The sequence below is a fragment of the Pseudophryne corroboree genome, chromosome 6 (genome assembly GCF_028390025.1).
Source record: "Pseudophryne corroboree isolate aPseCor3 chromosome 6, aPseCor3.hap2, whole genome shotgun sequence".
Taxonomy (NCBI): domain Eukaryota; kingdom Metazoa; phylum Chordata; class Amphibia; order Anura; family Myobatrachidae; genus Pseudophryne; species Pseudophryne corroboree.
This window is the reverse complement of record NC_086449.1, coordinates 637,597,608-637,624,619: the sequence shown is the minus strand read 5'-3', so window position 1 is coordinate 637,624,619 and position 27,012 is coordinate 637,597,608. Positions and strand designations below refer to the sequence as shown.

Here is a 27,012-nt window from a genome sequence, read left to right as displayed (position 1 = left end):
TGCCTTCTCCACTGTTGGCCCCGTCTGGTGTATAATCTGTGTCTAGGTCGTCTCTTGCCTTGGCTCTGGTCTGTGCACCTAAAGGGCCACTTGTTTGGGAAGATAACAACTGCGTGTCAGATTCACTAGCCGTTGAAGTATATTCATTAGACGAGTCACCCTGTTGTCGCTTATCCTGGCGGCGGCGGAAAAAAGGTTTGCGGTTATAACTCTGCCGTGGATTGTCATTCCAACGATAGACATTGTTGTTTTCATAGTCTTGGTCAACTTTCATTTTTTTATCCGCTTTGAATTTAATAAGGTCTCTTTTATAAGCCTGCAACTGGTTATTTAATTTTTCATACCAATTGTTGGCAGAATCAGCTTCCAAAGCTACTTTATGTGCGGCTTCCAAGATGGAAATTTTTTCTTTTACCAAGTTCATTTCTTTAGTACTTTGCTCTATAATCAGCAGCATGAGATCCATTGAGCAGCGGTTCATGATACCTACCCATTTTCTGCAGAAAATGGGATCATGTCTACCAATTGTAGGTGAGTTGGCAATTCTTAAACCCCGCGGGATTTTTTTAGCTCTATAGTACTCACTCAATGATAGACAATGATAAAGAAAATCTATTTCTTTGCGTTTATGTTTAAGCAAATTACGGTATATGATATCCAATGAACGTGCCTCTGCTTGGTCTTCTAAGGCTGCTGTATATAAGATCTCCTCCGCTTCTGATTCGGAGTACATATGTGTAACCCCCAAGGGGCTAATACGTGGCATGAAACCGCTCAAGACTTCACTATTTCCAGTACCAGTCGCCATATTGTGATAATAGGAAATATACAGCAGAAATCAAATGTCCGTATTTAGTCGTCAAACTGTAACAAAAAACCCCGTGCAGGTATAAAAAATAAATAAACAGTCTGTCCTTGTGTGACAACTGGATGAAACACAAAAAGGCCCCACAGCAGGGGTGCCCAATGGAGGATGAGAAACTGTAGATATTATAAAAACAAACTCGCTGGTGAGCCTTGCAAAGTAGCCACTCCGCCTGTCTGCGGTAAGGCTAGTATCTAGAAAAACAAATGGTGCCGGCTCTCCCATCAGCTGTGCAATCATGCACCGGGTGTCCGCATATAAACAGCAGTATGTACAAAACAATGAGCGGCACTCACGGCGTCTTGTTAAATGATGCAGTCAGAGACAGTCAGTCCTTAGCAACGTTTCAATGCTTACTTTATTTTAACAAGTTACATTGTCAGCAGTATTTGAGATCGTATAGATTGTTACATGCAGCATTCTATGTTCCGTTATGTTGTAGTCATGGTGATGGGCGCACAATTGATGACGTGAGGTTAGGATCGCGTCAGCGTCGTGGAGACGGGCGGTGGGACCACCTTCCGGTTCCACGATGATTTGCACAGGTGGTGATCATGGTATATAGGTGAGTTACTTTTTAATGTTTGTAAGCTTGAGAAAAATGCATAAAGCATTGAAACGTTGCTAAGGACTGACTGTCTCTGACTGCATCATTTAACAAGACGCCGTGAGTGCCGCTCATTGTTTTGTACATACTGCTGTTTATATGCGGACACCCGGTGCATGATTGCACAGCTGATGGGAGAGCCGGCACCATTTGTTTTTCTATATATATATATATATATATATATATATATATACCATATATATATATATATATATATACCATATATATATATATATACCATATATATATATATATATATATATATATATATATATATACCATATATATACCATATACATACATACATACATACATACATACATACATACATACATACATACATCAAAACCCTTCCACAATGTTTAATAATAACACAGACCTGGGTTCACATTTCCACATAGCTCTTGCCACATAACATTTTCCCCTTGATTTTCTCGCAGGCGGGCCGCCATTTTGAGAAACCAGCAGAGCCTCCGAGAAACATGTGTTGCACCAGTGCTTCTTAATTTATCGGTACAAATAATGCTATTTGTAATTTGGGGGACTGTGTGTGGCATCAGAAGAATAGCCGCTGTGGCTCAGTACGCTAGTAGCAGGGACATTTATAAAAAAAAAAAAACTTAAGAGGAGCTCTCATAGCCTAGTGGCTAAGACTCCTAACCCGCAGCACAGCGTTACAAGTTCAGGTCTCTGCTGCTCCAGACATAAGTTTATTTGAAACATATCTGTCACTGCACGTTATAGTGCAGACATTACATAGGGCTATGCTTCTTTAACCCACCTTTTCTCTTTTCGTTCGTATCACCTGGGACAAATCCCTGTTAGGTGTGGATTGTGCGGTGAAGCCATCTGTTCAGCCCTCAACGCAGCTACAGCACGCTACTTTTTGAACAGCTCAGATTATGCAGGTAATGTCACTATTAACCAGAGACCCTGTACGTCATTTCTCCTCTCCAGGTTTCTAAAAGAACCTTGCTAACCTTCCATGTTACACTGCAGATGAGAGGCCTCTCTTTAAGGAGGCGATAGATGTCCAGGATACTGATTATGTTTCGTGGAGTCTGAACCAGTATCTCAGGATATTGAGGCGTATTGAACAGCAGTTCGTCTGGTGCTGCAGGTAAAGGAGTCTGACTCTTCAGGTCCCCCGGGGTTTGACTCCAAGGAGGAAATGACGGCGACTTGTTCAGTTTCGGATCCGGTAGGCGGCCGGGAGACATCCGAATGCACAATTTCAGGTATCAAACAATGTTTGTTTGCCTATCCTTTTCCCGCAGATAGCAGGAAACGATATCGGACCTCTCCAGGGTATACCCCTCACTGTATCGCCGGTCCAGCAAGCTGCCGTTTTCCTGGGGCAACCTTGCTGAAGGATCCATCTGAGAGACATATGCCGCAGCAGGGGTTCGACCTTGTCCGGAGCAGGTAGGTTGTGGAACAATTGTACTCTAGGTTACAGGATGATTTGCATCAGGATCAACTGATGCTTTGGGACAGATCAGAGTCACGATTCTGCTTTATATTCTTTTGAGGTCTCCACGTCTGTATACTCGGAACCTGCATTTTCGCTTGGGCTGTCTTAACCCGACGACCTCTGGGGCTGCGACAGTAGCAGGCGAACAGGGAATCCTAATGGGCAGATGGTTCACGGGAAGTAACTTCCTGCATGATTTCTCTGAACCATTGGGGTAAGTCTACTTTTCTTTCCCCTACGGCTGCCCCAGCTCCAAGACTGATATTTACAGGTCCTTCCTTTAGATCTTTCCGTGCCCTTTCAGGGTTTCGACTCCATGTCAGGGGCGGTATCTCCGTCACCAAGGGATCTCATGGTAACGGGCTGAAGCAGAGGTTCAGCATCCTCGGTCCAGTCTGATTTTAGGTCCTCCAACACACCCACAGGTCAGACCTTCCTACCACCTGGGAGGTCCCAGGGTAGACGCAGGTCTGTGGTCTTTCTGGGAGGACTGGGAAGGCTTGGGCGGTTACAGACTCGATTTTGGAGTCCAACCGTCTCAGGGGTCCCTCGGCAAGGGTCGGCCGGTTTACGATGTCAAGAGTCATACTGCAGGCGGCGCTCCATATGCTTCTAACCGCATAGGGTGTTGATTCCTGTTGTCACATATCATTTGAATCAGAACGGTTCTCAGACCTTTGTTTTCTTTTCACGTGCCGAAGCCAGATGGCTCGGCCAGGCCTATTCTAGCCTTAGAATCCTTTCAGTCTGTGATTGCTAGTTTTGAACAAGAAAGTGGGTTTTACGCGTTCCTTGTCTTCAGGGATGCCGGTTTAATGAACTCCGTTGGGTTTCCTCATCGGGCTTTTCTCATATTCGCATTACAGGATACTCATTTTCACGGTCAGTCCTTTCCATTCGATCTCTCTTCTGCTCCCACGGGTTCGGGAAGATCACAGAATAACTTTTTCAACGGCAGGAAGTGATGTTAGTTCCAAAATTGGACAATCTACTGCTAGTATCCCACTATGCAGATTAGGTGGCTTCTGAATATCCGAAGGATCCAGGAGTTTCGGGTTCGACACGGATCCAATTTATGCTCCTAGTAGACGTTTCTCAACCCGGTCCGTCAGAGGATTTTTTTCCCTTCCTTGGCACCAGGTACTCTCTCTCGTCGGTCAAGTTGCGACGCAATGTGTGGTCGCCTACATTCCCCTCTGAGCGGAGGACAACAATCTTTATTCCAGGTCAAGCCGCCAGGTCAGACTCCCGGGTGAGAAGACATTCCCCGGAGTTTTGTCAGCTGGTCCGCTGTTGGCGGAGATTTCGGATCGACCTCAGGGCGTTCTGACTGACTCTTTAACCCTTTACTACTCTCGGACGTGAGCTCTGGCGGCAGTAGCCGAGGATGCCCTTAGGGCTCCTTGGAGTTTCTGGTTAGTCTATCCTGCCTCCTTGTCTATTTCTACCTCACTTTCGGTAACACAGGAGGGGAGAATGCGCGCTAGTCCTCTCGGTGGCTCCGGTTGGGCCACGCATGACTTAAAGATCCAGCCTGTACCTGTTGTCAGTAGAGGAGCCTTGGCTCCTACCTCGACTGGACTGTCTACTTCAACAGGGTCCTTTTCTTTGTTCAATCTTACACTGAGTTCGTTTAACCGCGTGACTGTTCACGAGACCTCAGAAGGGAGGAGTTCCCTAGTTCGGTTATGCCTACTGGGCCCCGATTTCAGAAGTCTGTTACCTCTTCTCGCTTTTGCCACTTTTGGAAAACTTTATAGGGCATAGTGAGGATAATAGGGGTTTTCCCCTTCTTTCAGTTACCATTCAGCCGTCATCTTGGGTTTCTCTGGGAGGTTTTTGCTCGGCTGCGCTTCAAACTATATTGACCTGAATTTTAAGTCTCTGTCCTTTCGGTTTTCTTCCAAAAGAGATGAGCCTGGCGGCTGTAAGTTCAGGCTCTTTCAGGGAGTACTCTATTGGCAACTTCCCCGGCTGAGTTTCAGACTCAGCGGTCGTTTCTTCCAGAAGGGATGTCCGTTTTTCATATAAATCTGACACTAGTGTTTTTGGCCCTTTTTGAATGTTGTCAGGGCTCACCGACTTTCTCGACAGAGAATTTAGGCTATTCGACGAAGTGTTTTCTTCTTTGTTCTGTACGATGCTCACGTACTTAATAGCCGGGGTTCCAGCATACGCTGGGCTGTTGGATACATCTGACCATCAGACGGTCTTCTTGGCGGTTGCTCGGGAGCCTCCGCTTTCCTTTTCATCGCACTCTACGCGTGTTGTGGGACCTTCGTGGGCGGCTGCCCGTGGGGTCTCCATGAATACTTTGTCGAGCGGCTACTTGGTCGGACCGACATTCGTTTTGTCAAATTCTACTAGTTTGACACTTTTGCGGCCTCTGCATCACAGTTTGGCCGAGCGGTTTAACAGGACTCTCGGCGCTCTCCCACCCGTTTTGGGAGCTCTGGGACGTCCCCATTGTAACTACGCTCCAGTGGCCCCTAGTGGATGAAGGAGAAATCAGGATTTTGGTACTTACCGATAAATCCCTTTCTCAGATTCCACAGGGGCCACTGGACGCCCGCCCAGCGCTGTTCCTCCTTGTTTTTTGCTTAACTGTTTGCAGATCACTATATGACTGCTGGTTGAGTTCAGGCTAACCTGTTTTTTGTTAAGTTCTGTTCCAGGTTTGGTTTGTGTTCTCCTGGTTTACAGGGCGTCATTAACCTCCTCTACCTTAAGGTTTGTTTATTACAGCTCTCCTCGGGCACAGTTTTACGTAGACTGGCTTGGAGGGGAGATAGTAGGGGAGGAGCTAGCCTCAGTGTTGAAATATTAAAGTGCCAGCTCCCAATTACTGCCTACTATTTCCCCATTGTAACTACGCTCCAGTGGCCCCTGTGGAATCGGAGAAAGGGATTTATCGGTAAGTACCAAAATCCTGATATACATCGCTGCTGGGGAAAAACATTTTGTGTTGGTCTCTAGGATCATTGCGCTGGGATGTGTGCTGGCATACTCTGTCTCTCCAAAGGGCCTTGACAGGGATACTGTCTTCAGGAAAGGGGTTCCCTGTGTGTGTGAAGTGTCGGTACGCGTGTGTCGACATGTTTGACGAGGAAGGCTCGCTTAATGTGGAGGGGGAGTGCTTGAATGTCATGTCGCCGTCGGCAACGCCGACACCGGAATGGGTGGATATGCTGAATGATATTTACATTCAAGACAATCTATTGCATAAAAGGTTAGACAAGGCAGAAGCTAGGGATCAGTCAGGTAGCCAGTCCATGCCCGTCCCTGGGGCGCCAGGCCCTTCGGGGTCTCAGAAGCGCACCATATCCCAGATCGATGACACAGATACTGACTCTAGTGTCGACTATGAAGATACAAAATTACAGCCGAAGGTGGCAAAAGGTATTCGGGAAATGATTGCCATTAGAGGTTTTGCATATTACTGAAGAACCCCCGGTCCCTGACACGAGGGTACACATGTATAAAGGGAAAAAGCCTGAAGTCACCTTTCCATCCTCATTTGAACTAAGTGAATTGTGCGAAAAGGCTTGGGACTCTCCAGATAGGAGACCACAAGTTCCCAAAAGGGTTCTTATGGCGTATCCTTTTCCACAAACTGATAGGATACGCTGGGATTCTTCGCCTAAAGTAGACAAGGAGCTGACACGCTTGTCCAAAAAGGTGGCACTGCCTTCTCAGGATACGGCTTCCCTCAAGGAACCTGGTTAACGCAGGCAGGAAATTACCTTGAAGCACATTTACACTCATTCAGGTACCGGCTTCGGCGTCGGCCTGGGTTTGTAGTGCGGTTGTGTCATGGGCAGATTCCTTATCTACGGAAATTGCCACCTTAGATAGGGATGCTATTCAAATGACCATAGAGCATATCAGAGATGCTGCCTTGTATATGAGAGATGCTCAGAGAGACCTTTGTTTATTAAGCTTCAGAATAAATGCTATGTCTATTTCTTCTAGGCGGCTCTTGTGGACCCGACAGTGGACGGGAGATGCCGATTCAAAGCGGCATATGGAGTCCTTGCCTTACAAAGGGGAGGAGTTGTTTGGAAACGGCCTCTCGGACCTTGTCGCTACGGCTGGTAAGTCGAATTTCTTACCTTATGTTACCCCGCAGCATACAAAAAAGGCACCTCATTATCAAATGCAGTCCTTTCGTTCCAATAAAAACAAAAAGGTACGGGGATCGTCCTTTGTTGCTAGGGGGAAAGGCAGGGGAAAGAAGCTGCACACAGCTAGTTCCCAAGAGCAAAAGTCCTCCCCTGCCTCTGTAAAGTCCACCGCATGACGCTGGGGCTTCCCGGGGGGAGGCAGATCTAGTGGGAGCTCGTCTTCGTTTTTTCAGCCACGTCTGGGTTCACTCGCAGGTGGATCCCTGGGCATTAGAGATTGTTTCTCAGGGATACAGGCTGGAATTCGAAGACTTGCCTCCTCGGTTTTTCAAATCGGCTCTGCCGGCTTCCCCGTCAGAGAGGGAGCTAGTGTTGGCAGCAATCCAAAAATTGTATATTCAACAGGTGATTGTCACAGTTCCTAATCTCCAGCAAGGAGAGGGATATTACTCGACCCTGTTTGTGGTTCCGAAACCGGACGGTTCGGTCAGACCCATTTGAAACCTAAAATCTCTGAACCTGTACTTGAAGAGGTTCAAGTTCAAGATGGAATCACTCAGGGCGGTCATCGCCAGCCTGGAGGGGGGGGATTGGATGGTGTCCCTGGACATAAAGGATGCATACCTTCATGTTCCGATATTCCCCCCTCATCAGGCGTTTCTGAGATTTGCAGTGCAGGACTGTCGCTACCAATTTCAGACGTTGCCGTTTGGGCTTTCCACGGCCCCGAGGATTTTCACCAAGGTAATGGCGGAAATTATGGTGCTCCTGCGCAGGCAGGGGGTCACAATTCTCCCGAGATCTCGCCTTTATGACGAGATCGTCCAAGTATGGGATAAGTTGCTGGACAGCGTGTCTCTGTCCATGAAGACGTTGCAGATACACGGCTGGATACTCAATATAACGAAGTCCCAGCTAGTCCCTACAACGCGTCTGACCTTTTTGGGCCTGATTCTAGACACAGACCAGAAAAGTTTTTCTTCCGATCGAAAAGGTTCAGGAGCTCATAGCCATGGTCAGGAACCTATTAAAACCAAAAAAGGTTTCAGTGCATCATTGCACACGGGTCCTTGGGAAGATGGTGGCTTCTTACGAGGCCATCCCTTTTGGCAGGTTCCATGCGAGGACCTTTCAATGGGACCTCTTTGACAAGTGGTCCGGGTCCCATTTACGAATGCATCAAAGGATCACCCTGTCTCCCAGGACCAGGGTATCTCTCCTGTGGTGGCTGTACAGTGCTCACCTGCTAGAGGGTCGCAGGTTCGGCATTCAGGACTGGGTCCTGGTGACCACGGACGCGAGCCTCCGAGGCTGGGAAGAAATTTCCAAGGTCTCTGGTCAAACCTAGAGACTTGTCTCCACATCAACGTCCTGGAGTTGAGGGCCATATACAACGCCGTGTGTCAAGCGGAGGAATTGCTTCGGAGAAAACCGGTTCTGATTCAGTCGGACAACGTCACGGCAGTGGCTCATATAAACCGGCAAGGCGGAACAAGGAGCAGAGTGGCCATGGCAGAAGCGACCAGGATTCTACGCTGGGCGGAAGGCCATGTAAGCGCGCTATCAGCAGTGTTCATCCCGGGGGTGGATAACTGGGAGGCGGACTTCCTCAGCAGGCACGACCTGCATCCGGGAGAGTGGGGACTTCATCAAGAAGTCTTCGCACAGATTACGGATCGATGGGGACTGCCTCAAATCGACATGATGGCATCCCGTCTCAACAAAAAGCTAAAGCGGTCTTGCGCCAGGTCAAGGGACCCTCAGGCGGTAGCGGTAGACGCTCTGGTGACACCTTGGGTGTTCAGATCGGTCTATGTGTTTCCTCCTCTTCCTCTCATACCCAAAGTGTTGAGAATAATATGAATGAGCAGGGTCAGAACAATCCTCATTGTTCCAGATTGGCCACGGAGGACTTGGTATCCGGAACTGCAAGAGTTGCTCACAGAAGATCCGTGGCCTCTTCCTCTAAGGCAGGACCTGCTGCGGCAGGGGCCCTGTCTGTTCCAAGACTTACCGCGGCTGCGTTTGACGGCATGGCGGTTGAACGCCGGATCCTAGCGGAAAAAGGAATTCCGGAGGAAGTTATTCCTACCCTGATCAAGGCTAGGAAAGACGTGACGTTAAAACATTCACCGTATATGGCGGAAATATGTTTCTTGGTGTGAGGCCAGAGCTGCTCCTACGGAGGAGTTCCATTTGGGCCGTCTGCTTCACTTCCTTCAAACAGGAGTGACTTTGGGCCTAAAATTAGGGTCCATAAAGGTCCAAATTTCGGCCTTAGCCATTTTCTTTCAAAGAGGATTAGCCTCTCTTCCTGAAGTACAGACTTTTGTGAAGGGGGTGCTGCATATTCAGCCTCCCTTTGTGCCTCCGGTGGCGTCTTGGGATCTTAACGTGGTGTTATGTTTCCTCAAGTCATCTTGGTTTGAACCACTCAAAACTGTGGAGTTGAAATACTTCACGTGGAAAGTGGTCATGTTGTTGGCATTAGCTTCGGCTAGACGTGTTTCAGAATTGGTGGCTTTATCACATAAAAGCCCATACTTGGTTTTTCACGTGGGTATGGCAGAGTTGAGGACTCGTCCTCAATTTCTGCCAAAGGTGGTCTCCTCTTTTCATATGAACCAACTTATTGTCGTGCCTGTGGCTACATGGGACTTGGAGGATTCAGAGTCCCTGGATGTGGTCAGGGCTTTGAAGATTTATGTGACCCGAACGGCTACAATCAGGAAGTCTGAAGCTCTGTTTATTCTGTATGCGGCCAACAAGGTTGGCGCTCCTGCTTCAAAGCAGACTATTGTTCGCTGGATCTGTAACACGATTCAGCAGGCGCATTCTACGGCAGGATTGCTGTTACCGAAATCTGTTAAGGCCCATTCCACTAGGAAAGTGGGCTCTTCTTGGGCGGCTGCCCGAGGGGTCTCGGCATTACAGTTGTGCCGAGCAGCTACTTGGTCGGGGTCTAACACCTTTGTAAAGTTCTATAAGTTTGATACCCTGGCTGAGGAGGACCTCCTGTTTGCTCAATCGGTGCTGCAGAGTCATCCGCACTCTCCCGCCCGTTTGGGAGCTTTGGTATAATCCCCATGGTCCTTACGGAGTCCCAGTATTCTCAAGGACGTTAGAGAAAATAAGATTTTACTTACCGGTAAATCTTTCTCGTAGTCCGTAGAGGATGCTGGGCGCCCGTCCCAAGTGCGGACTTCTTCTGAAAGACTTGTATATAGTTATTGCTTACATAAGGGTTATGTTCTAGTTTATCGGTTGAACCGTGGCTATGTTGTTCATACTGTTAACTGGGTAGTTTATCACAAGTTATACGGTGTGGCTGGTATGGATCTCGCCCTTAGATTTACAAAAATCCTTCCTCGTACTGTCCATCTCCTCTGGGCACAGTTTCCCTAACTGAGGTCTGGAGGAGGGGCATAGAAGGAGGAGCCAGTGCACACCCAGAATCCAAAGCTTTCTTAAAGTGCCCGATCTGCGGAGCCAGTCTATTCCCCATGGTCCTTACGGAGTCCCAGCATCCTCTACGGACTACGAGAAATAATTTACCGGTAAGTAAAATCTTATTTTCCTATACGTGGGGAATATATAGAAACTGCATTGTGCTTTGCATTCATTAATTTGTACTTCCATAATTTCAGGTCCCATGCTTCTTCACTGATGCAGAGAGGAGGTCTGTCATGGATGCCACACAGATCGCTGGGTTGAACTGTCTACGATTAATTAATGAAACTACTGCAGGTAACAGATGGTAGAAATGAATGATGATTTTGCTGAAAGATAAAGCACTTTCAGACTGTTAGGGAACAAAGACTGTTTTCAGAAAAAAAATAATTGTGTTTCTGCTGCAAAGACCTATTCCTCTAGAGTAGGTCTGTCCATCCCAGTGACTGGGTCTCCGCATACAGCTTATAACTGACTTCTAGATCGGCAAACCTTTCTTGCTAATTTAAAAGCTGAAACCCTTAACTCCTAGAAGTTATGACCCTCACTGAATAGGCTTGATACGCTTGCAAATGAGCACAGAGTTTAATATTTGAAGCAGTGTGCTTTAGGTATGCTATAAACAAGTTGTGTCTTAATGTGATTAGCTGTTTTAGATACCCCTGAAGTAAAGCAGCTTATGGGTAGTTGAAGGTTGGTTCTTGAAGCTTCACTATCATGTATCTTTGTGTCCTGGTGGTACCTCTAGCAGAAGTCCCACTGGCTGCTCTGTGCAACAGTGTTCCCAGTTCTGTAGTATACAACAGGCAAATCTGCAGTATGTCACAGTGAGGGATGTGAGCAGGAGGACCACATTTAGAAGCTGGGGTCTCTATTTTCCGCTTCTGGTTGTACTTCCCTCCTCAGCGTGTCTCAGTTTTATTCTCTAAGTGCAAGAACAGCAAAGGAATACTGGGGGAACCCCTGGAGCTCTTTCTAGGGCAGCGGTTCCCAAATGCAGCTCTCAAGGCACCCACAGTGCAGGATATCCCTGCTTCTGCGCTGATGGTATAAACTGACAGAGGTACTGATTGTCACCTGTGCCTAAGCATGTATAACCTTAAGATCAGTGCCTTGAGGACCGCGTTTGGGAACCACTGATCTAAGACAATTATAGGATAAATATTTCTCCCTTGTCACTGTATCTCTGATCTGGTGCTCCCTAATGCTGCATTATAATTGCACCTACTTTGGGTCACATAATTGCTTATTATGTTGCATAACTATAGCATATATTAATATATCTAAATTGAGAGCCAAATTCATGAGAATGTTGGTATGGTCATAATGTTGATGTTAACCATGTTGACCATCATTTTGAGGGTGGTGAAATGTTGACAAGTTAGAATGTCGACATAACGTCCCTGGTGGCCCAGCAGTAACTTACCTGCTACTGACGGGTCCAGGAGCATCTTCCGCATTCATGGCAGTCATGTGACCATCCCCTTTCGGGTCAGACATTCAATCCTCCGGCGAATGGGTAAGTATTCTCCCCTAACTCTCCCTCTAGTGACTAACCCAGTGTTTCCAAATCTCCGCCATTGCAGTCCAGATTGTAAGGATATCCATACTTGAGCACAGGTGACTCAACTAGTACCTTAGTCAATTTAATTTAACCATCTAGACTCCGGCATGGATCTGAAATTCTGGACTGCAATGGTGGAGTTTGGTAAACTCTACCCTTATCCCCCTCACAGCCTAATCACAATGTACACATTCTGAGACTGCTGACACGTTGCTTGTCGACATCATAACTGTTGATATTATGAAACTCTGTATTGTGATGGTCAGCCTTTTGACTATATACCGGTGAAAATACCTTCTATCATAATAGAAGCAGCATTTGATGCAAAATATGTAAAACTTTCTTGGACTGGACAGCTCAGCATAGTTTCTTACTTAATAATCTGGTAGCATGCGCCGTCACAACTTGGAGAATAAGCTGCCGTACTCAATATAGCACTGGCAAATTACAACGGTAATCAACCTACAGTAGCAAATGATTTGGTTAGACACCACCCAAATTTCTCTTGTTTGTATTACAGAGAGAAAATATTCTCTCCGCCTTTTGCTCAGTCTTGTGAACATTTGTCTGCAAAACCCTGACAAGTTCCAGAGATTAAAGAGAAGTCTAAAACTATTATTTTCTCTTGGTCGTCTGGCTTATCCAGCTCTGGTCCAAGTAAGATGCAACCCAAGGAGGACAGTCTCTCCACAGTTCTCTTAGAATCTGCTTCCCTTTCCTAAGTTTTAAACTAGATTGTGCTGGGGCTAAAGTTCTTGGCACTATGAGCTTTGCATCCAGCGCCATATCGGGCAGGTTGCCCATATGGCATACACATGTGTTCGTGGAGTGGCCTTTTCCAACTGGTTCTTTTAGCTGCTGTCTATATCCTAGCTTTATCTCTAACAGTACTCCCTTTTCTCCTTCATCCACTAGGGGCCACTGGAGTACAGTTACAATGGGGAAATAGTAGGCAGTAATTGGGAGCTGGCACTTTAAAAATTGTAACACTGTGGCTAGCTCCTCCCCTACTATGTCCCCTCCAAGCCAGTCTTTAATTTGTGCCCAAGGGAGCTGGTTCACTTGGGTTTAGCTGAAAGAATTTTTATTTTTTATTTATTTTTCTTTTTCTTTCACACACTCAGACTGGCAGCTCTGCCACTGCCAGTCTGCACCGCGGGAGCTGCCGGCGGGGTCCCATCGCAGCTGCGTGCGGCTCGGGATGGGCCCCGGCTGAGGGAGACACTGAGCTCTCCTGAGATGGCCGGACACCGCTGCGTGCGGCGCGTGTCGGGGCCACTCCATCCAGCAGAAGATTTCCGGCAGCACGACAGCGGTGAGTATCAGCGGCCGGACACCGCGGCGTGTGTCGGGGCCACCCTCCACCACTGAAAGGTGAGTGTGTACCTCTTCCCCCCCAGTGATGGTGACAAGGGGGGGTTTGAATGGGATTGTAAGGGGGTGACTGACACAGCACACCCCCACCTCTCACAATCGGACTTTTATTATTAGTTTTATTATTCATTTTATTATTTATTTAAAAAAAAAAAAACCGCTGCCCGCCGCTCCCCCCCTCCTCCTAGTGATGAGCGGATTCGGTTTTACTCTGTTCTCAAAACCGAATCTTATTGGCTATCCAAAACACGTGACATCAGTGAGCCAATAAGATTCGGTTTTGAGAACCGAGTAAAACCGAATCCGCTCATCACTACAGCTCCTCCCTCCCTGCTCGGATCCCCGCCAGCGCGGCTCACAGCCGCTACGGGGATCCGGCAAAGCGGCGCATAGCATGTTTGAACTTGGCGCTTTTGAGCAGGGGGGCGGGGCTTAGTCCCGCTCTGCGCGCCTGGATGTAGTGCGCGCTCCGGAGCACTTCCTGTATCAACAGCGCGGGACGGACGGAGGCCACGGACACAGTGAGCTGTTACAGTGGGGAAGGGGGCACTGCTGGCACTAGTATAACTTAGTTAGCCTGTCACTGCACAGAGTATCGTGCAGGACAGATTGGGCTGCTGTGGCTGCGTTTTTCCCCGGCTTCCCCCCCCTCCCACCCATTCTACTATTGCTGTTTCCCTGTGGGGGAAGGGTCTCAAGGGTAGGTGCTGCCATGGCCAATAAAGGCTTCAAGGCAACACAAAAGCAAATTCTGGTTTTAGGTGAGGAGTCATCGGCTCAGCCCTCCTCAGAACCCCAAAGCGTCCCAACATGGACGACACAACTAACGGAGGTGATGTCCCTGCTGACTGGGGAACTTAAAGCCTCTCGGGAAGACAGGGAGGTGGCCCGGTTCCGACAGCTTGTCCAGGTACCGGAGCCAGAACCTGCATGGGCTGTCATTAGCAAAGTCCGTAGAAGGGCTTTCTAGGGCTGTGATCCCTTCCCAAGCCCCGTCCTTTAGCCCCCTCAACACGCTTCTAAAAAGAGATTGCTAGCCTCTGTGTTACAGGACTTTGACGATGATATGCCTCAATTAGATGAGGCGGGGTTAGATGTACAGGATATACAGGATGCTGATATACAGGATACTGATGAGGATCAGGTGTACGGAGACTCTGAACCAGTAGCTCAGGGTATAGAGGCTCTTATTACTGCTATTCGCTCAGTATTACAGGTGGAGGAGACTGAGCAAGACACCTTACGCCCTTCAAGGTTTGGCACCAACCAAGGCCTGCCGGTGACCTTTCCAGTTTCGGAGGAGCTGGATGCGCTCATAACTGCTGCCTGGAAACATCCAGACGCAAAATTTCAGGTATCAAGAAAGCTGTTGTCTTCCTACCCTTTTCCCGCAGGTAGCAGGACACGTTATGAGACCTCTCCGATTGTGGATCCTTCGGTGTCTCATCTGTCCAAAAAGACGGTCCTACCGGTTCCGGGGGCAACTTCGCTTAAGGAGGCGTCAGATAGGAAGTTGGAATCTATCTTAAAAAATATTTACTCTGCGGCAGGGGTATTACATCGCCCGGCGCAGGTAGGTTGTTGGGTCAACAAGGCGATCGAAGCTTGGGCGGAGCATTTGTCCTCTGGAATTCGTGACGAGTTACTAGCGGATCAATTGATAGAGTTGGCGGAACACATCCGCGAATCAGCCCTTTACCTTTGCGAGACGTCCAAGGACATAGGTATTCTAGGAGCTAGAATTTCCGCTTTAGCAATTGCGGCCCGCAGAGCTCTCCGGCTCCGGCAGTGGCAGGCAGATACGGAATCCAAAAGGGCGGCAGAAGCGTTGCCCTTTGCTGGTGAGTTTCTGTTTGGTAAGGATCTGGATGCCTGGATCTCTCAGGCCACCGGAGGTAAGTCAACTTATCTTCCTTCTGCTGCTCCAACTACTCGCAGGCCATATAGGGGTCCCTCTTTTCGATCCTTTCGTGCCCCTTCCAGGTTTCGAGGCCAGGGGTGGAGCTTCTGCCTTCCGTGGCCATAGAGGTAGAGGCGGCGGCAGGGGTAGAGGCTCCGCAACCTCAGCCCAGTCAGAGGTTAAGTCCTCTGCCACTACCACCGCATGACGGGCTTCCCTCCCACCTGGGGGATCACAGGGTGGGAGCTCGTCTGTGGGATTTCAAAGAGGTCTGGATACAGTCCTGCCCAGACGCTTGGGTCCGGGATCTAATCTCTTGCGGTTACAAGCTCGTGTTTCAGGAACAACCGCCCCAGAGGTTTTTTACCACGTGTTTGCCAGTTTCCGACAACCGAGGAGTTGCCTTACAGGCAGCGGTCCAGAAGCTTCTATCCGCAAGGGTGGTGATCCCTGTTCCCTCTCATCTTCAGAAGCAGGGCTATTACTCAAGCCTGTTTCTTGTACCGAAGCCGGACGGCTCAGTCAGGCCAATCCTGAATTTGAAGGATCTCAATCCGTATTTGAGGGTATTCAAGTTCAAGATGGAGTCCCTTCAGTCTGTTATTGCGGGGTTGGAAAGAAACGAGTTTCTGGCATCCCTGGACATCAAGGAGGCATACTTGCATGTTCCCATTTGGCCTCCTCATCAGGCGTTTCTCCGGTTCGCAATACGGGACGCTCATTTCCAGTTCCAGGCCCTTCCTTTCGGTCTCTCTTCTGCTCCCAGAGTGTTCACAAAGGTCATGGCGGTCATGATGGCCCTACTTCGGAAGCAGGGTGTGACGATTGTTCCCTATCTGGACGATCTACTGATAAAAGCGAGCTCGGCAGAACTGTTGCTTCAGAATATCCGGATGACACAGGACCTTCTGATTCGTCACGGGTGGATCCTGAATTTCCCAAAGTCTCACTTATACCCCTCACAACGGCTTTTGTTTCTGGGGATGATTCTCGACACGGTCCTTCAGAAGGTTTTCCTGCCTCAGGACAAGATCCTGTCTGTCTCTGCAGACTCTGGTAAGGTCGGTTCTTCGACACCGTCGGGTGTCAGTGTATCTGTGCATTCGCCTTCTGGGAAAAATGGTAGCAGCATTCGAAGCTCTCCCGTACGGTCGCTTCCATTCTCGACCGTTTCAGCTGTGTCTTCTACATCAGTGGTCAGGATCTCATCTGTTCCTTCATCAAAGGGTGACACTATCACCAAAGGCCCGGTCGTCGCTTCTCTGGTGGCTCCAGTCGACGCATCTGTTGGAAGGAAGGCGGTTCGGGGTATGGGATTGGACTCTCCTCACCACGGACGCCAGTCTGAGAGGCTGGGGGGCAGTGACCCTGGAACATCAGTTTCAGGGGCGCTGGTCAATAGACGAATCCACTCTCCCCATAAACATTCTCGAACTAAGGGCGGTGTACAATGCTCTGCTTCAGGCACATCACCTACTCCGCGGTCGAGCGGTCAGAGTTCAGTCCGACAACGCCACGACGGTGGCGTACATCAACAGTCAGGGCGGCACTCGCAGCCGCGCAGCAATGAGGGAGGTCACCAACATCCTCCTCTGGGCAGAGAGAGATGCTCTGTCCTTCTCGGCAATATTCATTCCGGGAGTGGACAATTGGGAAGCCGACTATCTAACCTGGCAGGACATGCACCTGGGAGAATGGTCACTACATCCCCAGGTGTTTTGGCAACTGGTCTGCCGGTGGGGAAAACCACAGATCGACCTCATGGCGTCCCGCCTGAACCCATCAGTTGCCTCTTTACTACTCTCGGACGAGGGACCCGGCGGCGGCGGGCGTGGATGCTCTCACGGCTCCTTGGAATTTCCAGTTCGTTTACCTCTTTCCTCCGTTCCCACTGTTACCGCGGGTTCTGCAGCGCATCAAGAGAGAAGATGCTCTGGTCCTCCTGGTGGCTCCTGATTGGCCACGCAGGGTTTGGCACTCCACCCTACACCTGTTGTCGGTAGCCGAGCCTTGGCCCCTGCCACTACGAGACGATCTTCTACAGCAGGGTCCTTTTCTTTATCCAGACTTACGCAGGCTATGTTTGACGGCGTGGCTGTTGAGAAAGCCATCTTGAAAAGGAAGGGGATTCCTCGTACGGTTATACCTACTATGCTTCAGGCTAGAAAGTCAGTCACATCTTCGCACTACTACCGAATTTGGAAGGCTTATGTAGCCTGGTGTGAACGTCGAGAATGTTCTCCTTCTGTATTTTGCTTAGCCCGCCTTCTCCGGTTTTTGCAGGCGGGTTTTTCAGCAGGCTTACGATTGGGTTCACTAAAGGTGCAGGTCTCTGCTCTTTCGGTTTTCTTTCAGAAAAAGTTAGCCCTGCTGCCGGAAGTTCAGACTTTCTTTCAGGGGGTGCTTCGAATACAGCCTCCTTTCCGCCCTCCGACAGCACCATGGGACCTCACTCTGGTCCTCTCCTTTCTGCAGTCCTCTTTGTTTGAGCCCCTGGAATCCGTGGAGATCAAATATCTCACTTGGAAGGTGGTTCTTCTCCTGGCGCTGGCTTCAGCTAGATGTGTGTCTGAACTCGGGGCTCTCTCTTGTAGGTCGCCCTACCTGGTGTTTCATACGGATAGGGCCGAGCTTCGGACTCGTATGTCTTTTTCTACCTAAGGTGGTGTCTGATTATCACATCAATCAGCCTATTGTGGTTCCGGCACTCTCGGGGGACTCTCCGGATTCGAGATCATTGGACGTTGTCAGGGCGCTCAAGATCTATGTGGATAGGACTTCAGCTATTCGGAAGTCAGATTCCTTATTTGTTCTCTACGATGCTGCTCGCCGGGGTTGGCCGGCTTCTAAATAGACTTTGTCTCAATGGATTCGACTAACCATCAGACAAGCTTATTTGGCGGCTTCTCGGGAATCTCCATCTTCAATTTCGGCGCACTCTACGCGCTCGGTGGGACCTTCGTGGGCGGCTGCCCGTGGGGTCTCCATCACTACCTTTTGTCGGGCGGCTACTTGGTCGGGCCGACATACCTTTGTCAAATTCTACAAGTTTGACACGTTTGCGGCCTCTGCATCGCAGTTTGGCCGAGCGGTCTTACAGGACTCTCAGCGCTCTCCCACCCGTTTTGGGAGCTCTGGGACGTCCCCATTGTAACTGTACTCCAGTGGCCCCTAGTGGATGAAGGAGAAATCAGGATTTTGGTACTTACCGATAAATCCCTTTCTCCGATTCCACAGGGGCCACTGGACGCCCACCCAGCGCTGTTCCTCCTTTCTGGTTTAACGGTTTGCAGATCACTATGTGACTGTTTGGTACAGTTTAACCTTTTTTGGTTAGGTTAAGTTCCAGAGTTGTTTTTTTGTGTTATCCTGGTTTACATGGCGGCGTTAACCTCCTCTACATTCAAGTTTGTTTGTTACAGCTCTCCTCGGGCACAGTTTTACATAGACTGGCTTGGAGGGGACATAGTAGCGGAGGAGCTAGCCACAGTGTTAGAATTTTTAAAGTGCCAGCTCCCAATTACTGCCTACTATTTCCCCATTGTAACTGTACTCCAGTGGCCCCTGTTGAATCGGAGAAAGGGATTTATCGGTAAGTACCAAAATCCTGATTTATCTAAAGTGACAGAAGAATGGTTCAGGGTCCAGACTACAGCAGAAAATGAACCTGCAAATCTGGGTGCACTTACATTACCACTTCCAGAAGTGTTTAGAAGGGGAGAGGTGGAAATTTCAAAGTTCTAGTGGGCTGCTCTCGGAAACTAAGATCCTGCTGAAGAAATGGTGCTAGCTATAAGGTGTTAAGCACCTCTCTGAGGGTCCAGCAATGAACATGACCACAGTCCACAAGGATAGCCCAGACTGCCTAGTGGGAGGCTACTGGACTGGTGCTGGTCCCAGTAAAGGAGTCGATCGTGTCTTCAGTATAAAGTGCCCGCACTCCTGTGGAGCCACTACATTCCATTGTTTTCTATAGGACAATAGAAAATTCTGTGTAGTTTGGAAAGTATAAAAGGGAGAACAAGACTTGGCTTTGCTAATGTAAGCCCGGATTTACTATTCATCACTACAGCATTTTTTGGCTTGTTGCAGAAGATACTTTAAATGCTTTATCTCATTGTGGTTTTGTGGTGTGTCCCCCTCCCCCCCCCCCCCCCCCCCCCCCCCCCCTCCTACAGTTGCTCTTGCTTATGGAATTTATAAACAAGATCTGCCTGCACCGGAGGAGAAGCCAAGGATCGTTGTGTTTGTAGACCTGGGCCATTCTGCATATCAAGTATCTGTGTGTGCTTTTAACAAAGGAAAACTCAAAGTAAGCTTACAATGTCACATTTCTGTAGAAATAAAATATTTCCATACATGTTTGATTAACAGGAAAAAAACAGTTTCCACTTTGTATTTTTATTCAGTTTTTTTTATTTGATCCTCTATTATATAAGTGATTTGTGTTAGTCTAGATAAGTATTAATGTGAAGCGCTTGGCTTTACTTGTATAAGAGTGTGACAATTTTTTTGTTTTTTTGTTTTTTGTTCCCCCCCCTCAAAGCATAATCAATAGCGGTTATCCTGAAGCCCCTGATTATTCGTTTTCCAGTTATACACGCAGGTATAAGCTAATTTGCACAGAAACTCTCGTTTATTCAGTCAAACTTACTTATGAAGCCCTCAATCACTTCGGTGCCCCCTTTCCTTAAATCACCTGTCACTACCACCTTCAGGACCTCTCATGTGCTGCTCATAATCCTCTGATTGCCCTCCCCTGATAAGCCAGGTGCCCTTATTACTGAAGCCTACAATACCTTCTAACTCCAGATATTGCACCCCATTGTGCTCTCTCCTCATGTCCTATGTAATTTTTGTGTTTTGCAGATGGTAATTAAGTGTAGATCAATTTTGTATATTCTCTATATACTCATGTAATCATGCTGCGCCTTAGAAATAAAAGGGGATGTTGATTCATTCCAGCTTAAACCAAAAATATTTTCTCTATCATCCATAAGGGATACTGTGGACACTTAGTACGATGGGTATAGATGGGGTGCAAAGGAGCTGGTGCACTTTAAATTCTTCAAGCAGGATGTGCTGGCTCCTCCCTTCTATTCCCCCTCCCCTCCCACAGCCCAGTTTAGAAAAATGTGTGCTGAGGAGAGCATGCACTCTCTGGAGTTCCAGAGGATTTTTTTTCTTCAGTTTCTTGTAAACATTTTTCTCTAACGTCCTAGTGGATGCTGGGGACTCCGTCAGGACCATGGGGAATAGCGGGCTCCGCAGGAGACAGGGCACATCTAAAAAGCTTTTTAGGTCACATGGTGTGTACTGGCTCCTCCCCCTATGACCCTCCTCCAAGCCTCAGTTAGGTTTTTGTGCCCGTCCGAGAAGGGTGCAAACTGGATGGCTCTCTTAAGGAGCTGTTTAGTAAAGTTTTTTTTTTAGGTTTCTAATCAGTGATTCCTGCTGGCGACAGGATCACTGCAACGAGGGACTTAGGGGAGAGACTTGCAACTCACCTGCGTGCAGGAGGATTGAAGTTTTAGGCTACTGGACACTGAGCTCCAGAGGGAGTCGGAACACAGGTCAGCCTGGGGTTCGTCCCGGAGCCGCGCCGCCGATCCCCCTTACAGACGTTGAAGAAAGACGGCGGAACGGAGGTCCGGAAACAGGCGGCAGAAGACTTCACAGTCTTCAGAGAGGTAGCGCACAGCACTGCAGCTGTGCGCCATTGTTGCTACACGGCTCACTGACACGGTCACGGAGGGTGCAGGGCGCTGCTGGGGGCGCCCTGGGCAGCAATATAAATACCTATTTGGCAAATAAATACATCACATATAGCCATTAAGGCTATATGTATGTATTTAACCCAGGCCAGTTTTCCTAATAACCGGGAGAAAAGCCCGCCGTGAAAGGGGCGGAGCTTATTCTCCTCAGCACTCAGCGCCATTTTCCTGACCAGCTCCGCTGGTGAGGAAGGCTCCCACTCTCCCCTGCACTACAGAAACAGGGTTAAAGAGAAGGGGGGCATAAATTGGCGATATAATTATATATTAAGAGCCCATATATAGAAACAACACCTTCTAGGGTTGTTATATACATTATGGCGCTTTTGGTGTGTGCTGGCAAACTCTCCCTCTGTCTCCCCAAAGGGCTAGTGGGTCCTGTCCTCTATCAGAGCATTCCCTGTATGTGTGTGCTGTAGGTCGGTACGTGTGTGTCGACATGTATGAGGAAAATGTTGGTGAGGAGACGGAGAAAATTGCCTGTAATGGTGATGTCACTCTCTAGGGAGTCGACACCAGAATGGATGGCTTACTTATGGAATTACGTGATAATGTCAACACGCTGCAAGCCGGTTGACGACATGAGACAGCCGGCGGACAAATTAGTATCGGTCCAGGCGTCTCAGACACCGTCAGGGGCTTGTAAAAACGCCCATTTACCTCAGTCGGTCGACAGACACTGACACGGACACTGACCCCAGTGTCGACGGTGAAGAAACAAACGTATTTTTCCTTTAGGGCCACAAGTTACATGTTAAGGGCAATGAAGGAGGTGTTACGTATTTCTGATACCACAAGTACCACAAATAAGGGTATTTTGTAGGGTGGGAATAAACTACCTGTAGTTTTGCCTGAATCAGATAAATTAAATGAAGTGTGTGATGATACGTGGGGTTCCTCCGACAGAAAGTTATGGGCGGTATACCCTTTTTCCCGCCAGTAGTAAGGGCGAGTTGGAAAACACACCTTAGGGTGGACAAGGCGCTCACACGCATATAAAAAACATGGCGTTACCGTTTCCAGATACGGCCGCCCTCAAGGAGCCAGCTGATAGGAAGCTGAAAAATATCATAACATTATATACACACATACTGGTGTTATACTACGACCAGCAATCGCCTCAGCCTGGATGTGCAGCGCTGAGGGGGCTTGGTCGGATTTCCTGACTGAAAATTTTGATACCCTTGACAGGGACAGGATTTTATTGTCTATAGAGCATTTTAGGGATGCATTTCTATATATGTGTGATGCGCAGAGGCATATTTGCATTCTGGCATCAAAGAGTAAATGTGATGTACATATCTGCCAGACGAAGACACGACAGTGGTCAGGTGAGGCAGATTCCAGACGGCATATGGAAGTATTGCCGTATAAAGGGGCGGTCCATTGGACCTGGTGGCCATGGCAACAGCTGAAAAATCCACCTTTTGTTACCCCGAGTCACATATTGGCAGAAAAGGACACAGTCTTTTCAGTCTCAGTCCTTTCGTTCCCATACGGGCAGGCGGGCGAAGGCCAGTCATATCTGCCCAGGGGGAGAGGAAAGGGAAGAAGACTGCAGCAAGCAGATCATTCCCAGGAACAGAAGCTCCTCACGGCTTCTGCCAAGTCCGCAGCATAACGCTGGGGCCGTACAAGCGGACTCAGGTGCGGTAGGGGGTCATCTCAAGAGTTTCAGCAACACTCGCAAGGGAACTCCGGGATCCTACATGTAATATCCCAGGTGTACATTGGAAATTCGAGACGTCTCCCCCTCACACAATTCACAGGCTGTATTCCCAGCAGGTGATAATCAAAGTACCCTTCTTACAACAAGGAAGGGGGTAGTATTCCACACTATATTGTGGTACTGAAGCCAACCGGCTCGGTGAGATCTGAAATATTTGAACACTTACATACAAGCGTTCAAATCAAGATGGAGTCACTCGGAGCAGTGATAGCGAACCAGGAAGAAGGGGACGATATGATGTCACTGGATATCAGGGACGTTTACCTACAGGTCCAAATTTGCCCTTCTCACCAAGGGTACTTCAGGTTCCTGGTACAGAACTGTCACTATCAGTTCAGACGCTGCCGTTTGGATGGTCCACGGCGCCCCGGGTCTTTACCAAGGTAATGGCCGGAATGATGATTTTTCTTAAAAGAAACATGGACGCTTTCCTGATAAGGACAAGGTCCAGAGAACAGTTGGAGGTCGGAGTAGCACTATCTTAAGTAGTTCTACGACAGCACGAGTGGATTCTAAATATTCCAAAATCGCAGCTTTTTCCGACGACACGTCTACTGTTCCTAGGGAAGATTCTGGACACAGTCCAGAAAAACGTGTTTCTCCCAGTGGAGAAAACCAGGGAGTTATCCGAGCTAATCGGGATCCTCCTAAAACCAGGAAAAGTGTCAGTGCATCATTGCACAAGAGTCCTGGTAAAAATGGTGGCTTATTACGAAGCAATTCCATTCGGCAGATTTCCCGCAAGAACTCTTCAGTGGGATCTGCTGGACAAATGGTCCGGATCGCATCCTCAGATGCATCAGCGGATAACCCTATATCCAAGGAAAAGGGTGTCTCTCCTGTGGTGATTACAGAGTGCTCATCTTCTAGAGGGCCGCAGATTCGGCATTCAGGATTGGATGCCGGTGACCACGGAGGCCAGCCTGAGAGGCTGGGGAACAGTCACACAGGGAAAAAATTTCCAGGGAAGTGTGATTAAGTCTGGAGAATTCTCTCCGCATAAATAAGCTTAGAGCAAATTTATAATGCTCTAAACTTAGCTAGACCTCTGCTTCAAGGTCAGCCGGTATTGATCCAGTGGGATAACATCACGGCAGTCGCCCACGTAAACAGAAGGGCGGCACAAGAAGCAGGAGGGCAGTGAAAACTGCAAGGATTTTTCGCTAGGCGGAAAATCATGTGATAGCACTGTCAGCAGTGTTCTTTCCGGGAGTGGACGACTGGGAAGCAGACTTCCTCAGCAGGCATGACCTCCACCCGGGAGAGTGGAAACTTCATAGGGAAGTTTTTCAACATGATTGTGGACCGTTGGCAAAGACCAAAGGTGGACATGATGGCGTCCCGCCCGAACAAAAACGGGACAGGTATTCCGCCAGGTCATGAGACCTTCAGGCGATAGCTGTGGATGTTCTGGTAACACCGTGGGTGTACCAGTCTGTGTATGTGTTCCCTCCTCTGTTTCTCATAACCATGGTATTGAGAATTATAAGACATAGAGGAGTATGAACTATACTAGTGGCTCCGGATTGGCCAAGAGGGACTTGGTACCCGGAACTTTAAGAAATGCTCACAGAGGACTAAGGGCCTGGGGAGCTAAGAAGGGACTTGATTCAGCAAGTACCATGTCTATTCCAAGACTTACCGCGGCTGCGTTTGACGGCATGGCGGTTGAATGCCGGATCCTGAGGGGAAAAGGCATTCCATAAGAGGTCATACCTACCCTGGTCAAAGCCAGGAAGGAGGTGACCGCACAACGTCATCACCACATGTGGTGAAAATATGTTGCGTGGGTGAGGCCAGGAAGGCTCCACAACGGCAATTCAACTAGGTCGATTTCTACACTTCCTGAAAACAGGAGTGTTTTGGACCTCAAATTGGGGTTCATTAACATTTAAATTTCGGCCCTGTAGATTTTCTTCCAGAAAGAATTGACTTCAGTTCCTGAAGTCCAGATTGTAAAGGATGTATTGCATATACAGCTTTTTTGTGCCCCTAGGGGCACCGTGAGATCTCAACATAGTGTTGGGATTTCTTAAAATCATATTGGTTTGAACCGCTCAAATCTGTGGATTTGAAATATCTCACATGGAAAGTGACCATGCTGTAGACAAATATCTCACATGGGAAGTGACCATGTTAGCCCTGGCCTCGGCCAGGCGATTGTCAGAATGGGCGGCTTTGTCTTACAAAAGCCCATATTAAAATTTTCCATTTGAACAGGACAGAACTGGGACTCGTCTCCAGTTTCTTCATGAAGGGGTGTCAGCGTTTTCACCTGAAACAACCTCTTGTGGTGCCTGCGGCTACTAGGGACTTGGAGGACTCCAAGTTACTAGACGTGGTCAGGGCCCTAAAAATATATAGATAGATAGATAGATAGATATAGATAGATATATATATAGATATAGTTAGGACGGCTGGAGTCAGAAAGTCTGACTTGCTGTTTATACTGTATACACCCAACAAGCTGGGTGCTCATGCTTCTAAGCAGTCTATTGCACGCTGGATTTGTAGTACAATTCAGCTTGCACATTCTGTGGCAGGCCTGCCACAGACGAAATATGTAGATGCCCATTCCACAAGGAAGGTGGGCTCATCCTGGGCGGCTGCCCGAGGAGTCTCGGCATTACAACTTTGCCGAGCAGCTACGTGGTCAGGGGAGAACACGTTTGTAAAATGTTACAAATTTTGATACTCTGGCTAAGGAGGACCTGGAGTTCTCTCATTCGGTGCTGCAGAGTCATCCGCACTCTCCCGCCCGTTTGGGAGCTTTGGTATAATCCCCATGGTCCTGACGGAGTCCCCAGCATCCACTAGGACGTTAGAGAAAATAAGAATTTACTTACCGATAATTCTATTTCTCGTAGTCCGTAGTGGATGCTGGGCGCCCATCCCAAGTGCGGATTGTCTGCAATGCTTGTACATAGTTATTGTTACAAAAATCGGGTTATTACTATTGTTGTGAGCCATCTTTTCGGAGGCTACTTCGTTTTGTTATCATACTGTTAACTGGGTTCAGATCACAAGTTGTACGGTGTGATTGGTGTGGCTGGTATGAGTCTTACCCGGGATTCAAGATCCTTCCTTATTGTGTACGCTCGTCCGGGCACAGTACCTAACTGAGGCTTGGAGGAGGGTCATAGGGGGAGGAGCCAGTACACACCATGTGACCTAAAAAGCTTTTTAGATGTGCCCTGTCTCCTGCGGAGCCCGCTATTCCCCATGGTCCTGACGGAGTCCCCAGCATCCACTACGAGAAATAGAATTATCGGTAAGTAAATTCTTATTATTATTTTCAGGTAGGCTGTTGGGCAACAACTGTGTCCCTCCGCCCATGGGGGATTTCAGGGTGGGATATCGTCTTAGATTCTTCAGCCTCATTTGGAGAAACTCCTGCCAGGATTCTTGGGTAAAAGACCTGATCTCCCAGGGCTACAAACTGGAGTTCGAAAGTTCTCCGGCTCGCAGGTTTTTCAAATCTGGCTTGCCGGCTTTAGCGGACATGTGCCTTATGCTACAGGAGGCCATTCATAAGTTGATTAGGAACCAAGTCATTGTTCAAGTGCCAATTCAACAACGGGGCGAGGGATATTATTCCAGCCTTTCTGTGGTACCAATACCGGACTGTTCAGTGAGGCCCATTTTGAACCTAAAATCGTTAAATCCAAATCTGTGGGTTTTCCGGTTCAAAATGGAGTCTCTGATGGCAGTTATCTCAGGTCTGGAGGAGGGGGGAGTTCTTTGCCTCTCTGGACATAAAGGACTTGTACCTCCCATATTCCGATATGGCCGCCTCATCAAGCCTACCTCAGGTTTGCTCTGCTGGATGAACACCAGTTACAGGCGCTACCCTTCGGCCTATCTACGGCTCCAAGGGTCTTAACAAAAGTGATGGCAGAAATGATGTTCCAACTCTGTATTCAGGGCGTGAACATCGTCCAGGTAGAGGACAATCTGTTGACAAAAGCGAGATCAACAGAAAGTCACGTCACGGTTGGATTCTAAACTCCCAAAAATCCCACCTCCAGCCGACCCAGCGTCTCCAGTTCCTCGGGATGATCTTGGACACAATGGCTCAGAAGGTCTTCCTTCCTACAGACAAGACAAGGACGCTTTAGGAGTTATTTCGAGCGGTTCTTCAGCCAAACCGG

At 48.4% G+C, this 27,012-nt stretch overlaps 1 protein-coding gene across 2 annotated transcripts in view; it reads left to right on the top strand.

Moving 5' to 3' along the window:
• Positions 1–27,012, top strand: part of HSPA4 (heat shock protein family A (Hsp70) member 4) — a 123,116-nt gene that overhangs the window by 42,584 nt on the left and 53,520 nt on the right. For both annotated transcript variants that reach the window (XM_063928153.1, XM_063928152.1), the window contains exons 5-6: positions 10,718–10,817; positions 19,537–19,670. In XM_063928153.1, coding sequence (XP_063784223.1) covers positions 10,718–10,817; positions 19,537–19,670 — 234 coding nt within the window. The remainder of the gene's footprint in view (positions 1–10,717; positions 10,818–19,536; positions 19,671–27,012) is intronic.